A 12,945-nucleotide genomic window follows, 5' to 3' on the forward strand; every position below is an offset into this window, starting at 1 on the left:
AATCTTTTAACCGTGGTGTCCGCCTCCATGACCACCACCTCCATGACCACCTCCTCCGTGACCACCTCCTCCGTGGCCACCACCTCCGTGTCCTCCTCCTCCTCCTCCATGGCCACCACCTCCGTGTCCTCCTCCTCCTCCATGGCCACCACCTCCGTGTCCTCCTCCTCCTCCTCCATGGCCACCACCTCCGTGACCTCCACCACCGTGACCTCCGCCTCCGTGACCACCACCACCACCACCGTGGCCACCAAGGGCTGAGCCAAGGAAGACTGTGAAGAATGTACAGAAACAACAATACATAAGTGGTCATATATGACAGGATACATACACACACACACAAAATCCGTCCACCATTCCTGATACAGTTTAGACCATGGTAGAAACTATCCTATTCATTACGTTGTCAGCAAATCGAAAAGCCACTTAAAACTCAGCAAGAGCTAATAAAGTTGATTATTACAAAGTTTAAGATTGCGAATTCTCATCAGATAAGGCACACTTACCCAAGACTACAACAACTGCAACGTTAAGAAGGCGCATCCTGTCAGTTACGTTGTTTATCCACGAGAGAATAAACAATTTAAATGTCTCTTTTGGGATTCACACCGCCTTATATACATGTGGTACAGGAAATCAGGATGTTGAATGTAAATGCCCACATTGGAAGATTTTAGTAAATAAAATTCCAATGAGACTTTTTACAACTTTAGAGCGTGAAGAATGAATCTCTATTTTGTAATATCACATACGACACTGCCACCTGCCTCTCTGTATTAGGCATAGCTTCCTGCATAATTATTAAATGCAAACTGTGTATTTGTGACCTAACCTGGCACCCTGTGGCTATCTCACTGCCGGGAAGCATGATAGATTTAGTGGTTCATCCAATGCAATTACAGCTACAGACCGTTTTGTGAAAAACTTGAATGGAGATAGAATATTTTAAATGAAGGATAAATGCTGACCTTTAGAATTTCGTTGGGTGCAAGTACTGAGTCTACTGAGCTACAATGACTTGGAGTCAAAGGACGTTTATCAACGTATGTCAAATACGTCTTTAAAAGCAGAGGTTGTGGGAAGCTAATTATTCATCTATTCATAATCAAACTTTATGTGAAGTTGGATTTTTCAAGTGTGTGATATATTTCAAAGTTTGAATACCTGCCCGAATAATTTCAAAGTCTCATTATTTTCTACAATAAAACAGGGTGAAAGCTGATGATATACGCTCTTTGGTTTTCTGGCCTATAACACATGAATGAACACAGGGAAATCATGCCATCCCTGCCCACATTACTTTTCAAAGGAACTCTTCCATCTAAGTTTATCTCGTGTGTGTATATGTGTGTGTTTGGGAGTGTTTGGGAGAGAAAGTTCACGTCACATTTTATGCTATTTCGTAACTGGCCCAAACACTAAACAATGATGCAATGCATGAACATTTTCTAAAGAGTGGTCAAATCTCAGCTTTCGAACACCACATGTGGACAGGATATACTTATCCATCACACGAATACCTGATGAAACCACTATCTCCGCAGGAACATGGATGTGGTGGTAGTTTATGACAGGCACTAGGGGCTTCAACCGTCAATCTATGACCCATGTATGACCCCCTTCCTGCCAAGCATTACCCACACCCACCCACCAAGCTACAGCACCAGAGATGAACATTCATCTGGCGTCAGAGCACAATTATTCGTCATTCTTTGCTATCTACAGTGGCATGCCAATTCATACTGATTAATATCGCCCTTGCTGACTAACCTGTTACTTATCATTTGAACAGCAAAATACCAGTCTGGGTCCACCAGCTCGACTTCCAAGTAAACGCTGTCAACAACGGTCACTGAAAGTATCGAGCCGAAACACACCCATCGGCCTTCAACTGGGGGTCAAATCATGGGAAGTTCGAGTCAATATCATGCACACATTTTGGATCAAAACAAATTACCAACACAATACAATGTCCAATCTTGCATTTAAGCTATCACAAGTCACTCCAAACATATCTGACACAGACTCAACAAGCCATTCAAACGGGGGACTATATTCTCCTATTTACCTTCCGGGTCATGGTAAAACTTAGGGGACGTAACTGTGGTCTCGGGCCTAGTCTATCTTAGAGCGAATCTGCTCCTTGACCATTCATATTGCGCTGGACTCTTGAAAAAACAGAAAACAAACCAATTGGATTTGGTTTAGAGTGGGCTTTCTCTTGAGATCGTGCCGTTGTATTGGTGGATCGCTGCTCAACTGTATAAGCTCTTAATTCTATCGGCATTGCATGAGTGCATTGAGGCACGTGCCACAGTTTTATTTGGACATGCACACGGCTGTAATTATAAGCCAGGTGGACGTTTAGAGGCCATAATGATAGTACGATACTAAATGGGACTTCATGCATTTTCGGACAGAAACAGTCTACTTGCTTTGTTCAACATGTGTATAGGTTTATTGGCAGGCCTTCGAGGTTCCTAACCTTGGTGGGAATGATTCCAAAGTGACAATCACTATGCAGGACACTGAAAAGTAAGTAGGGAAACTAGCTCATACAATCTTGAATTTGATTGTACTTGAAGAAAATATAACCAAAGATATATTTACAATATAAACCACAGCTTTATTTGTACTCGTTGAGAAATAGACAGAATGAATGGATGCAGCATGGTGAGTGCAATCGACAAATATGATATCAAATGTCCAGCACTTGATGTGAATATGATGATCCTTGAATCTTTTAACCGTGGTGTCCGCCTCCATGACCACCACCTCCATGACCACCTCCTCCGTGACCACCTCCTCCGTGGCCACCACCTCCGTGTCCTCCTCCTCCTCCTCCATGGCCACCACCTCCGTGTCCTCCTCCTCCTCCTCCTCCATGGCCACCACCTCCGTGTCCTCCTCCTCCTCCTCCATGGCCACCACCTCCGTGACCTCCACCACCGTGACCGCCGCCTCCGTGACCACCACCACCACCACCGTGGCCGCCTCCGCCTCCGCCTCCGTGGCCTCCGCCTCCATGGCCGCCACCACCACCACCATGGCCACCAAGGGCGGAGCCAAGGAAGACTGTGAAGAATGTTCAGAAACAACAATACATAAGTGGTCATATATGACAGGATACACACACACACACACACAAAATCCGTCCACCATTCCTGATACAGTTTAGACCATGGTAGAAACTATCCTATTCATTACGTTGTCAGCAAATCGAAAAGCCACTTAAAACTCAGCAAGAGCTAATAAAGTTGATTATTACAAAGTTTAAGATTGCGAATTCTCATCAGATAAGGCACACTTACCCAAGACTACAACAACTGCAACGTTAAGAAGGCGCATCCTGTCAGTTACGTTGTTTATCCACGAGAGAATAAACAATTTAAATGTCTCTTTTGGGATTCACACCGCCTTATATACATGTGGTACAGGAAATCAGGATGTTGAATGTAAATGCCCACATTGGAAGATTTTAGTAAATAAAATTCCAATGAGACTTTTTACAACTTTAGAGCGTGAAGAATGAATCTCTATTTTGTAATATCACATACGACACTGCCACCTGCCTCTCTGTATTAGGCATATCTTCCTGCATAATTATTAAATGCAAACTGTGTATTTGTGACCTAACCTGGCACTCTGTGGCTATCTCACTGCCGGGAAGCATGATAGATTTAGTGGTTCATCCAATGCAATTACAGCTACAGACCGTTTTGTGAAAAACTTGAATGGAGATAGAATATTTTAAATGAAGGATAAATGCTGACCTTTAGAATTTCGTTGGGTGCAAGTACTGAGTCTACTGAGCTACCATGACTTGGAGTCAAAGGACGTTTATCAACGTATGTCAAATACGTCTTTAAAAGCAGAGGTTGTGGGAAGCTAATTATTCATCTATTCATAATCAAACTTTATGTGAAGTTGGATTTTTCAAGTGTGTGATATATTTCAAAGTTTGAATACCTGCCCGAATAATTTCAAAGTCTCATTATTTTCTACAATAAAACAGGGTGAAAGCTGATGATATACGCTCTTTGGTTTTCTGGCCTATAACACATGAATGAACACAGGGAAATCATTCCATCCCTGCCCACATTACTTTTCAAAGGAACTCTTCCATCTAAGTTTATCTCGTGCGTATATATGTGTGTGTTTGGGAGTGTTTGGGAGAGAAAGTTCACGTCACATTTTATGCTATTTCGTAACTGGCCCAAACACTAAACAATGATGAAATGCATGAACCTTTTCTAAAGAGTGGTAAAATCTCAGCTTTCGAACACCACATGTGGACAGGATATACTTATCCATCACACGAATACCTGATGAAACCACTATCTCCGCAGGAACATGGATGTGGTGGTAGTTTATGACAGGCACTAGGGGCTTCAACCGTCAATCTATGACCCATGTATGACCCCCTTCCTGCCAAGCATTACCCACACCCACCCACCAAGCTATAGCACCAGAGATGAACATTCATCTGGCGTCAGAGCACAATTATTCGTCATTCTTTGCTATCTACAGTGGCATGCCAATTCATACTGATTAATATCGCCCTTGCTGACTAACCTGTTACTTATCATTTGAACAGCAAAATACCAGTCTGGGTCCACCAGCTCGACTTCCAAGTAAACGCTGTCAACAACGGTCACTGAAAGTATCGAGCCGAAACACACCCATCGGCCTTCAACTGGGGGTCAAATCATGGGAAGTTCGAGTCAATATCATGCACACATTTTGGATCAAAACAAATTACCAACACAATACAATGTCCAATCTTGCATTTAAGCTATCACAAGTCACTCCAAACATATCTGACACAGACTCAACAAGCCATTCAAACGGGGGACTATATTCTCCTATTTACCTTCCGGGTCATGGTAAAACTTAGGGGACGTAACTGTGGTCTCGGGCCTAGTCTATCTTAGAGCGAATCTGCTCCTTGACCATTCATATTGCGCTGGACTCTTGAAAAAAACAGAAAACAAACCAATTGGATTTGGTTTAGAGTGGGCTTTCTCTTGAGATCGTGCCGTTGTATTGGTGGATCGCTGCTCAACTGTATAAGCTCTTAATTCTATCGGCATTGCATGAGTGCATTGAGGCACGTGCCACAGTTTTATTTGGACATGCACACGGCTGTAATTATAAGCCAGGTGGACGTTTAGAGGCCATAATGATAGTACGATACTAAATGGGACTTCATGCATTTTCGGACAGAAACAGTCTACTTGCTTTGTTCAACATGTGTATAGGTTTATTGGCAGGCCTTCGAGGTTCCTAACCTTGGTGGGAATGATTCCAAAGTGACAATCACTATGCAGGACACTGAAAAGTAAGTAGGGAAACTAGCTCATACAATCTTGAATTTGATTGTACTTGAAGAAAATATAACCAAAGATATATTTACAATATAAACCACAGCTTTATTTGTACTCGTTGAGAAATAGACAGAATGAATGGATGCAGCATGGTGAGTGCAATCGACAAATATGATATCAAATGTCCAGCACTTGATGTGAATATGATGATCCTTGAATCTTTTAACCGTGGTGTCCGCCTCCATGACCACCACCTCCATGACCACCTCCTCCGTGACCACCTCCTCCGTGGCCACCACCTCCGTGTCCTCCTCCTCCTCCTCCATGGCCACCACCTCCGTGTCCTCCTCCTCCTCCTCCTCCATGGCCACCACCTCCGTGTCCTCCTCCTCCTCCTCCATGGCCACCACCTCCGTGACCTCCACCACCGTGACCGCCGCCTCCGTGACCACCACCACCACCACCGTGGCCGCCTCCGCCTCCGCCTCCGTGGCCTCCGCCTCCATGGCCGCCACCACCACCACCATGGCCACCAAGGGCGGAGCCAAGGAAGACTGTGAAGAATGTTCAGAAACAACAATACATAAGTGGTCATATATGACAGGATACACACACACACACACACAAAATCCGTCCACCATTCCTGATACAGTTTAGACCATGGTAGAAACTATCCTATTCATTACGTTGTCAGCAAATCGAAAAGCCACTTAAAACTCAGCAAGAGCTAATAAAGTTGATTATTACAAAGTTTAAGATTGCGAATTCTCATCAGATAAGGCACACTTACCCAAGACTACAACAACTGCAACGTTAAGAAGGCGCATCCTGTCAGTTACGTTGTTTATCCACGAGAGAATAAACAATTTAAATGTCTCTTTTGGGATTCACACCGCCTTATATACATGTGGTACAGGAAATCAGGATGTTGAATGTAAATGCCCACATTGGAAGATTTTAGTAAATAAAATTCCAATGAGACTTTTTACAACTTTAGAGCGTGAAGAATGAATCTCTATTTTGTAATATCACATACGACACTGCCACCTGCCTCTCTGTATTAGGCATATCTTCCTGCATAATTATTAAATGCAAACTGTGTATTTGTGACCTAACCTGGCACCCTGTGGCTATCTCACTGCCGGGAAGCATGATAGATTTAGTGGTTCATCCAATGCAATTACAGCTACAGACCATTTTGTGAAAAACTTGAATGGAGATAGAATATTTTAAATGAAGGATAAATGCTGACCTTTAGAATTTCGTTGGGTGCAAGTACTGAGTCTACTGAGCTACCATGACTTGGAGTCAAAGGACGTTTATCAACGTATGTCAAATACGTCTTTAAAAGCAGAGGTTGTGGGAAGCTAATTATTCATCTATTCATAATCAAACTTTATGTGAAGTTGGATTTTTCAAGTGTGTGATATATTTCAAAGTTTGAATACCTGCCCGAATAATTTCAAAGTCTCATTATTTTCTACAATAAAACAGGGTGAAAGCTGATGATATACGCTCTTTGGTTTTCTGGCCTATAACACATGAATGAACACAGGGAAATCATTCCATCCCTGCCCACATTACTTTTCAAAGGAACTCTTCCATCTAAGTTTATCTCGTGCGTATATATGTGTGTGTTTGGGAGTGTTTGGGAGAGAAAGTTCACGTCACATTTTATGCTATTTCGTAACTGGCCCAAACACTAAACAATGATGAAATGCATGAACCTTTTCTAAAGAGTGGTAAAATCTCAGCTTTCGAACACCACATGTGGACAGGATATACTTATCCATCACACGAATACCTGATGAAACCACTATCTCCGCAGGAACATGGATGTGGTGGTAGTTTATGACAGGCACTAGGGGCTTCAACCGTCAATCTATGACCCATGTATGACCCCCTTCCTGCCAAGCATTACCCACACCCACCCACCAAGCTACAGCACCAGAGATGAACATTCATCTGGCGTCAGAGCACAATTATTCGTCATTCTTTGCTATCTACAGTGGCATGCCAATTCATACTGATTAATATCGCCCTTGCTGACTAACCTGTTACTTATCATTTGAACAGCAAAATACCAGTCTGGGTCCACCAGCTCGACTTCCAAGTAAACGCTGTCAACAACGGTCACTGAAAGTATCGAGCCGAAACACACCCATCGGCCTTCAACTGGGGGTCAAATCATGGGAAGTTCGAGTCAATATCATGCACACATTTTGGATCAAAACAAATTACCAACACAATACAATGTCCAATCTTGCATTTAAGCTATCACAAGTCACTCCAAACATATCTGACACAGACTCAACAAGCCATTCAAACGGGGGACTATATTCTCCTATTTACCTTCCGGGTCATGGTAAAACTTAGGGGACGTAACTGTGGTCTCGGGCCTAGTCTATCTTAGAGCGAATCTGCTCCTTGACCATTCATATTGCGCTGGACTCTTGAAAAAAACAGAAAACAAACCAATTGGATTTGGTTTAGAGTGGGCTTTCTCTTGAGATCGTGCCGTTGTATTGGTGGATCGCTGCTCAACTGTATAAGCTCTTAATTCTATCGGCATTGCATGAGTGCATTGAGGCACGTGCCACAGTTTTATTTGGACATGCACACGGCTGTAATTATAAGCCAGGTGGACGTTTAGAGGCCATAATGATAGTACGATACTAAATGGGACTTCATGCATTTTCGGACAGAAACAGTCTACTTGCTTTGTTCAACATGTGTATAGGTTTATTGGCAGGCCTTCGAGGTTCCTAACCTTGGTGGGAATGATTCCAAAGTGACAATCACTATGCAGGACACTGAAAAGTAAGTAGGGAAACTAGCTCATACAATCTTGAATTTGATTGTACTTGAAGAAAATATAACCAAAGATATATTTACAATATAAACCACAGCTTTATTTGTACTCGTTGAGAAATAGACAGAATGAATGGATGCAGCATGGTGAGTGCAATCGACAAATATGATATCAAATGTCCAGCACTTGATGTGAATATGATGATCCTTGAATCTTTTAACCGTGGTGTCCGCCTCCATGACCACCACCTCCATGACCACCTCCTCCGTGACCACCTCCTCCGTGGCCACCACCTCCGTGTCCTCCTCCTCCTCCTCCATGGCCACCACCTCCGTGTCCTCCTCCTCCTCCTCCTCCATGGCCACCACCTCCGTGTCCTCCTCCTCCTCCTCCATGGCCACCACCTCCGTGACCTCCACCACCGTGACCGCCGCCTCCGTGACCACCACCACCACCACCGTGGCCGCCTCCGCCTCCGCCTCCGTGGCCTCCGCCTCCATGGCCGCCACCACCACCACCATGGCCACCAAGGGCGGAGCCAAGGAAGACTGTGAAGAATGTTCAGAAACAACAATACATAAGTGGTCATATATGACAGGATACACACACACACACACACAAAATCCGTCCACCATTCCTGATACAGTTTAGACCATGGTAGAAACTATCCTATTCATTACGTTGTCAGCAAATCGAAAAGCCACTTAAAACTCAGCAAGAGCTAATAAAGTTGATTATTACAAAGTTTAAGATTGCGAATTCTCATCAGATAAGGCACACTTACCCAAGACTACAACAACTGCAACGTTAAGAAGGCGCATCCTGTCAGTTACGTTGTTTATCCACGAGAGAATAAACAATTTAAATGTCTCTTTTGGGATTCACACCGCCTTATATACATGTGGTACAGGAAATCAGGATGTTGAATGTAAATGCCCACATTGGAAGATTTTAGTAAATAAAATTCCAATGAGACTTTTTACAACTTTAGAGCGTGAAGAATGAATCTCTATTTTGTAATATCACATACGACACTGCCACCTGCCTCTCTGTATTAGGCATATCTTCCTGCATAATTATTAAATGCAAACTGTGTATTTGTGACCTAACCTGGCACCCTGTGGCTATCTCACTGCCGGGAAGCATGATAGATTTAGTGGTTCATCCAATGCAATTACAGCTACAGACCATTTTGTGAAAAACTTGAATGGAGATAGAATATTTTAAATGAAGGATAAATGCTGACCTTTAGAATTTCGTTGGGTGCAAGTACTGAGTCTACTGAGCTACCATGACTTGGAGTCAAAGGACGTTTATCAACGTATGTCAAATACGTCTTTAAAAGCAGAGGTTGTGGGAAGCTAATTATTCATCTATTCATAATCAAACTTTATGTGAAGTTGGATTTTTCAAGTGTGTGATATATTTCAAAGTTTGAATACCTGCCCGAATAATTTCAAAGTCTCATTATTTTCTACAATAAAACAGGGTGAAAGCTGATGATATACGCTCTTTGGTTTTCTGGCCTATAACACATGAATGAACACAGGGAAATCATTCCATCCCTGCCCACATTACTTTTCAAAGGAACTCTTCCATCTAAGTTTATCTCGTGCGTATATATGTGTGTGTTTGGGAGTGTTTGGGAGAGAAAGTTCACGTCACATTTTATGCTATTTCGTAACTGGCCCAAACACTAAACAATGATGAAATGCATGAACCTTTTCTAAAGAGTGGTAAAATCTCAGCTTTCGAACACCACATGTGGACAGGATATACTTATCCATCACACGAATACCTGATGAAACCACTATCTCCGCAGGAACATGGATGTGGTGGTAGTTTATGACAGGCACTAGGGGCTTCAACCGTCAATCTATGACCCATGTATGACCCCCTTCCTGCCAAGCATTACCCACACCCACCCACCAAGCTACAGCACCAGAGATGAACATTCATCTGGCGTCAGAGCACAATTATTCGTCATTCTTTGCTATCTACAGTGGCATGCCAATTCATACTGATTAATATCGCCCTTGCTGACTAACCTGTTACTTATCATTTGAACAGCAAAATACCAGTCTGGGTCCACCAGCTCGACTTCCAAGTAAACGCTGTCAACAACGGTCACTGAAAGTATCGAGCCGAAACACACCCATCGGCCTTCAACTGGGGGTCAAATCATGGGAAGTTCGAGTCAATATCATGCACACATTTTGGATCAAAACAAATTACCAACACAATACAATGTCCAATCTTGCATTTAAGCTATCACAAGTCACTCCAAACATATCTGACACAGACTCAACAAGCCATTCAAACGGGGGACTATATTCTCCTATTTACCTTCCGGGTCATGGTAAAACTTAGGGGACGTAACTGTGGTCTCGGGCCTAGTCTATCTTAGAGCGAATCTGCTCCTTGACCATTCATATTGCGCTGGACTCTTGAAAAAAACAGAAAACAAACCAATTGGATTTGGTTTAGAGTGGGCTTTCTCTTGAGATCGTGCCGTTGTATTGGTGGATCGCTGCTCAACTGTATAAGCTCTTAATTCTATCGGCATTGCATGAGTGCATTGAGGCACGTGCCACAGTTTTATTTGGACATGCACACGGCTGTAATTATAAGCCAGGTGGACGTTTAGAGGCCATAATGATAGTACGATACTAAATGGGACTTCATGCATTTTCGGACAGAAACAGTCTACTTGCTTTGTTCAACATGTGTATAGGTTTATTGGCAGGCCTTCGAGGTTCCTAACCTTGGTGGGAATGATTCCAAAGTGACAATCACTATGCAGGACACTGAAAAGTAAGTAGGGAAACTAGCTCATACAATCTTGAATTTGATTGTACTTGAAGAAAATATAACCAAAGATATATTTACAATATAAACCACAGCTTTATTTGTACTCGTTGAGAAATAGACAGAATGAATGGATGCAGCATGGTGAGTGCAATCGACAAATATGATATCAAATGTCCAGCACTTGATGTGAATATGATGATCCTTGAATCTTTTAACCGTGGTGTCCGCCTCCATGACCACCACCTCCATGACCACCTCCTCCGTGACCACCTCCTCCGTGGCCACCACCTCCGTGTCCTCCTCCTCCTCCTCCATGGCCACCACCTCCGTGTCCTCCTCCTCCTCCTCCTCCATGGCCACCACCTCCGTGTCCTCCTCCTCCTCCTCCATGGCCACCACCTCCGTGACCTCCACCACCGTGACCGCCGCCTCCGTGACCACCACCACCACCACCGTGGCCGCCTCCGCCTCCGCCTCCGTGGCCTCCGCCTCCATGGCCGCCACCACCACCACCATGGCCACCAAGGGCGGAGCCAAGGAAGACTGTGAAGAATGTTCAGAAACAACAATACATAAGTGGTCATATATGACAGGATACACACACACACACACACAAAATCCGTCCACCATTCCTGATACAGTTTAGACCATGGTAGAAACTATCCTATTCATTACGTTGTCAGCAAATCGAAAAGCCACTTAAAACTCAGCAAGAGCTAATAAAGTTGATTATTACAAAGTTTAAGATTGCGAATTCTCATCAGATAAGGCACACTTACCCAAGACTACAACAACTGCAACGTTAAGAAGGCGCATCCTGTCAGTTACGTTGTTTATCCACGAGAGAATAAACAATTTAAATGTCTCTTTTGGGATTCACACCGCCTTATATACATGTGGTACAGGAAATCAGGATGTTGAATGTAAATGCCCACATTGGAAGATTTTAGTAAATAAAATTCCAATGAGACTTTTTACAACTTTAGAGCGTGAAGAATGAATCTCTATTTTGTAATATCACATACGACACTGCCACCTGCCTCTCTGTATTAGGCATATCTTCCTGCATAATTATTAAATGCAAACTGTGTATTTGTGACCTAACCTGGCACCCTGTGGCTATCTCACTGCCGGGAAGCATGATAGATTTAGTGGTTCATCCAATGCAATTACAGCTACAGACCGTTTTGTGAAAAACTTGAATGGAGATAGAATATTTTAAATGAAGGATAAATGCTGACCTTTAGAATTTCGTTGGGTGCAAGTACTGAGTCTACTGAGCTACCATGACTTGGAGTCAAAGGACGTTTATCAACGTATGTCAAATACGTCTTTAAAAGCAGAGGTTGTGGGAAGCTAATTATTCATCTATTCATAATCAAACTTTATGTGAAGTTGGATTTTTCAAGTGTGTGATATATTTCAAAGTTTGAATACCTGCCCGAATAATTTCAAAGTCTCATTATTTTCTACAATAAAACAGGGTGAAAGCTGATGATATACGCTCTTTGGTTTTCTGGCCTATAACACATGAATGAACACAGGGAAATCATTCCATCCCTGCCCACATTACTTTTCAAAGGAACTCTTCCATCTAAGTTTATCTCGTGCGTATATATGTGTGTGTTTGGGAGTGTTTGGGAGAGAAAGTTCACGTCACATTTTATGCTATTTCGTAACTGGCCCAAACACTAAACAATGATGAAATGCATGAACCTTTTCTAAAGAGTGGTAAAATCTCAGCTTTCGAACACCACATGTGGACAGGATATACTTATCCATCACACGAATACCTGATGAAACCACTATCTCCGCAGGAACATGGATGTGGTGGTAGTTTATGACAGGCACTAGGGGCTTCAACCGTCAATCTATGACCCATGTATGACCCCCTTCCTGCCAAGCATTACCCACACCCACCCACCAAGCTACAGCACCAGAGATGAACATTCATCTGGCGTCAGAGCACAATTATTCGTCATTCTTTGCTATCTA

General features: G+C 43.1%; 4 protein-coding genes across 4 annotated transcripts; all 4 read right to left on the reverse strand.

Annotated features, from left to right (window-relative positions):
- Positions 1-2,553: 2,553 nt before the first annotated feature.
- Positions 2,554-3,048, reverse strand: LOC139474786 (uncharacterized). The gene is made up of 2 exons (XM_071257913.1): positions 2,932-3,048; positions 2,554-2,895 (listed from the first exon to the last, which is right to left on the reverse strand). The coding sequence occupies exons 1-2, from the start codon at positions 3,046-3,048 to the stop codon at positions 2,554-2,556; spliced, it is 459 nt and encodes a 152-aa protein (XP_071114014.1).
- Positions 3,049-5,359: 2,311 nt separating this feature from the next.
- On the reverse strand, positions 5,360-5,854 carry LOC139474781 (uncharacterized). Its single transcript, XM_071257908.1, has 2 exons — positions 5,738-5,854; positions 5,360-5,701 (listed from the first exon to the last, which is right to left on the reverse strand). The coding sequence occupies exons 1-2, from the start codon at positions 5,852-5,854 to the stop codon at positions 5,360-5,362; spliced, it is 459 nt and encodes a 152-aa protein (XP_071114009.1).
- A 2,311-nt stretch (positions 5,855-8,165) lies between these two features.
- Positions 8,166-8,660, reverse strand: LOC139474785 (uncharacterized). The gene is made up of 2 exons (XM_071257912.1): positions 8,544-8,660; positions 8,166-8,507 (listed from the first exon to the last, which is right to left on the reverse strand). Exons 1-2 carry the CDS (start codon positions 8,658-8,660, stop codon positions 8,166-8,168), a joined length of 459 nt encoding a protein of 152 aa, XP_071114013.1.
- A 2,311-nt stretch (positions 8,661-10,971) lies between these two features.
- On the reverse strand, positions 10,972-11,466 carry LOC139474783 (uncharacterized). Its single transcript, XM_071257910.1, has 2 exons — positions 11,350-11,466; positions 10,972-11,313 (listed from the first exon to the last, which is right to left on the reverse strand). Exons 1-2 carry the CDS (start codon positions 11,464-11,466, stop codon positions 10,972-10,974), a joined length of 459 nt encoding a protein of 152 aa, XP_071114011.1.
- Between the last annotated feature and the right edge of the window lie 1,479 nt (positions 11,467-12,945).

The sequence above is a fragment of the Haliotis cracherodii genome, unplaced genomic scaffold, assembly GCF_022045235.1.
Source record: "Haliotis cracherodii isolate W230 unplaced genomic scaffold, xgHalCrac1.p SCAF_3, whole genome shotgun sequence".
Classification (NCBI taxonomy): Eukaryota; Metazoa; Mollusca; class Gastropoda; order Lepetellida; family Haliotidae; genus Haliotis; species Haliotis cracherodii.

Coding starts and splice junctions, on each gene's coding strand:
- LOC139474786 (XM_071257913.1), bottom strand. CDS start 3,048: ATGGTGGTGGTGGTGGCGGCCATGGAGGCGGAGGCCACGGAGGCGGAG. Junction 2,896..2,931: donor CGGTGGTGGAGGTCACGGAG/GTGGTGGCCATG, acceptor GAGGACACGGAG/GTGGTGGCCATGGAGGAGGA.
- LOC139474781 (XM_071257908.1), bottom strand. CDS start 5,854: ATGGTGGTGGTGGTGGCGGCCATGGAGGCGGAGGCCACGGAGGCGGAG. Junction 5,702..5,737: donor CGGTGGTGGAGGTCACGGAG/GTGGTGGCCATG, acceptor GAGGACACGGAG/GTGGTGGCCATGGAGGAGGA.
- LOC139474785 (XM_071257912.1), bottom strand. CDS start 8,660: ATGGTGGTGGTGGTGGCGGCCATGGAGGCGGAGGCCACGGAGGCGGAG. Junction 8,508..8,543: donor CGGTGGTGGAGGTCACGGAG/GTGGTGGCCATG, acceptor GAGGACACGGAG/GTGGTGGCCATGGAGGAGGA.
- LOC139474783 (XM_071257910.1), bottom strand. CDS start 11,466: ATGGTGGTGGTGGTGGCGGCCATGGAGGCGGAGGCCACGGAGGCGGAG. Junction 11,314..11,349: donor CGGTGGTGGAGGTCACGGAG/GTGGTGGCCATG, acceptor GAGGACACGGAG/GTGGTGGCCATGGAGGAGGA.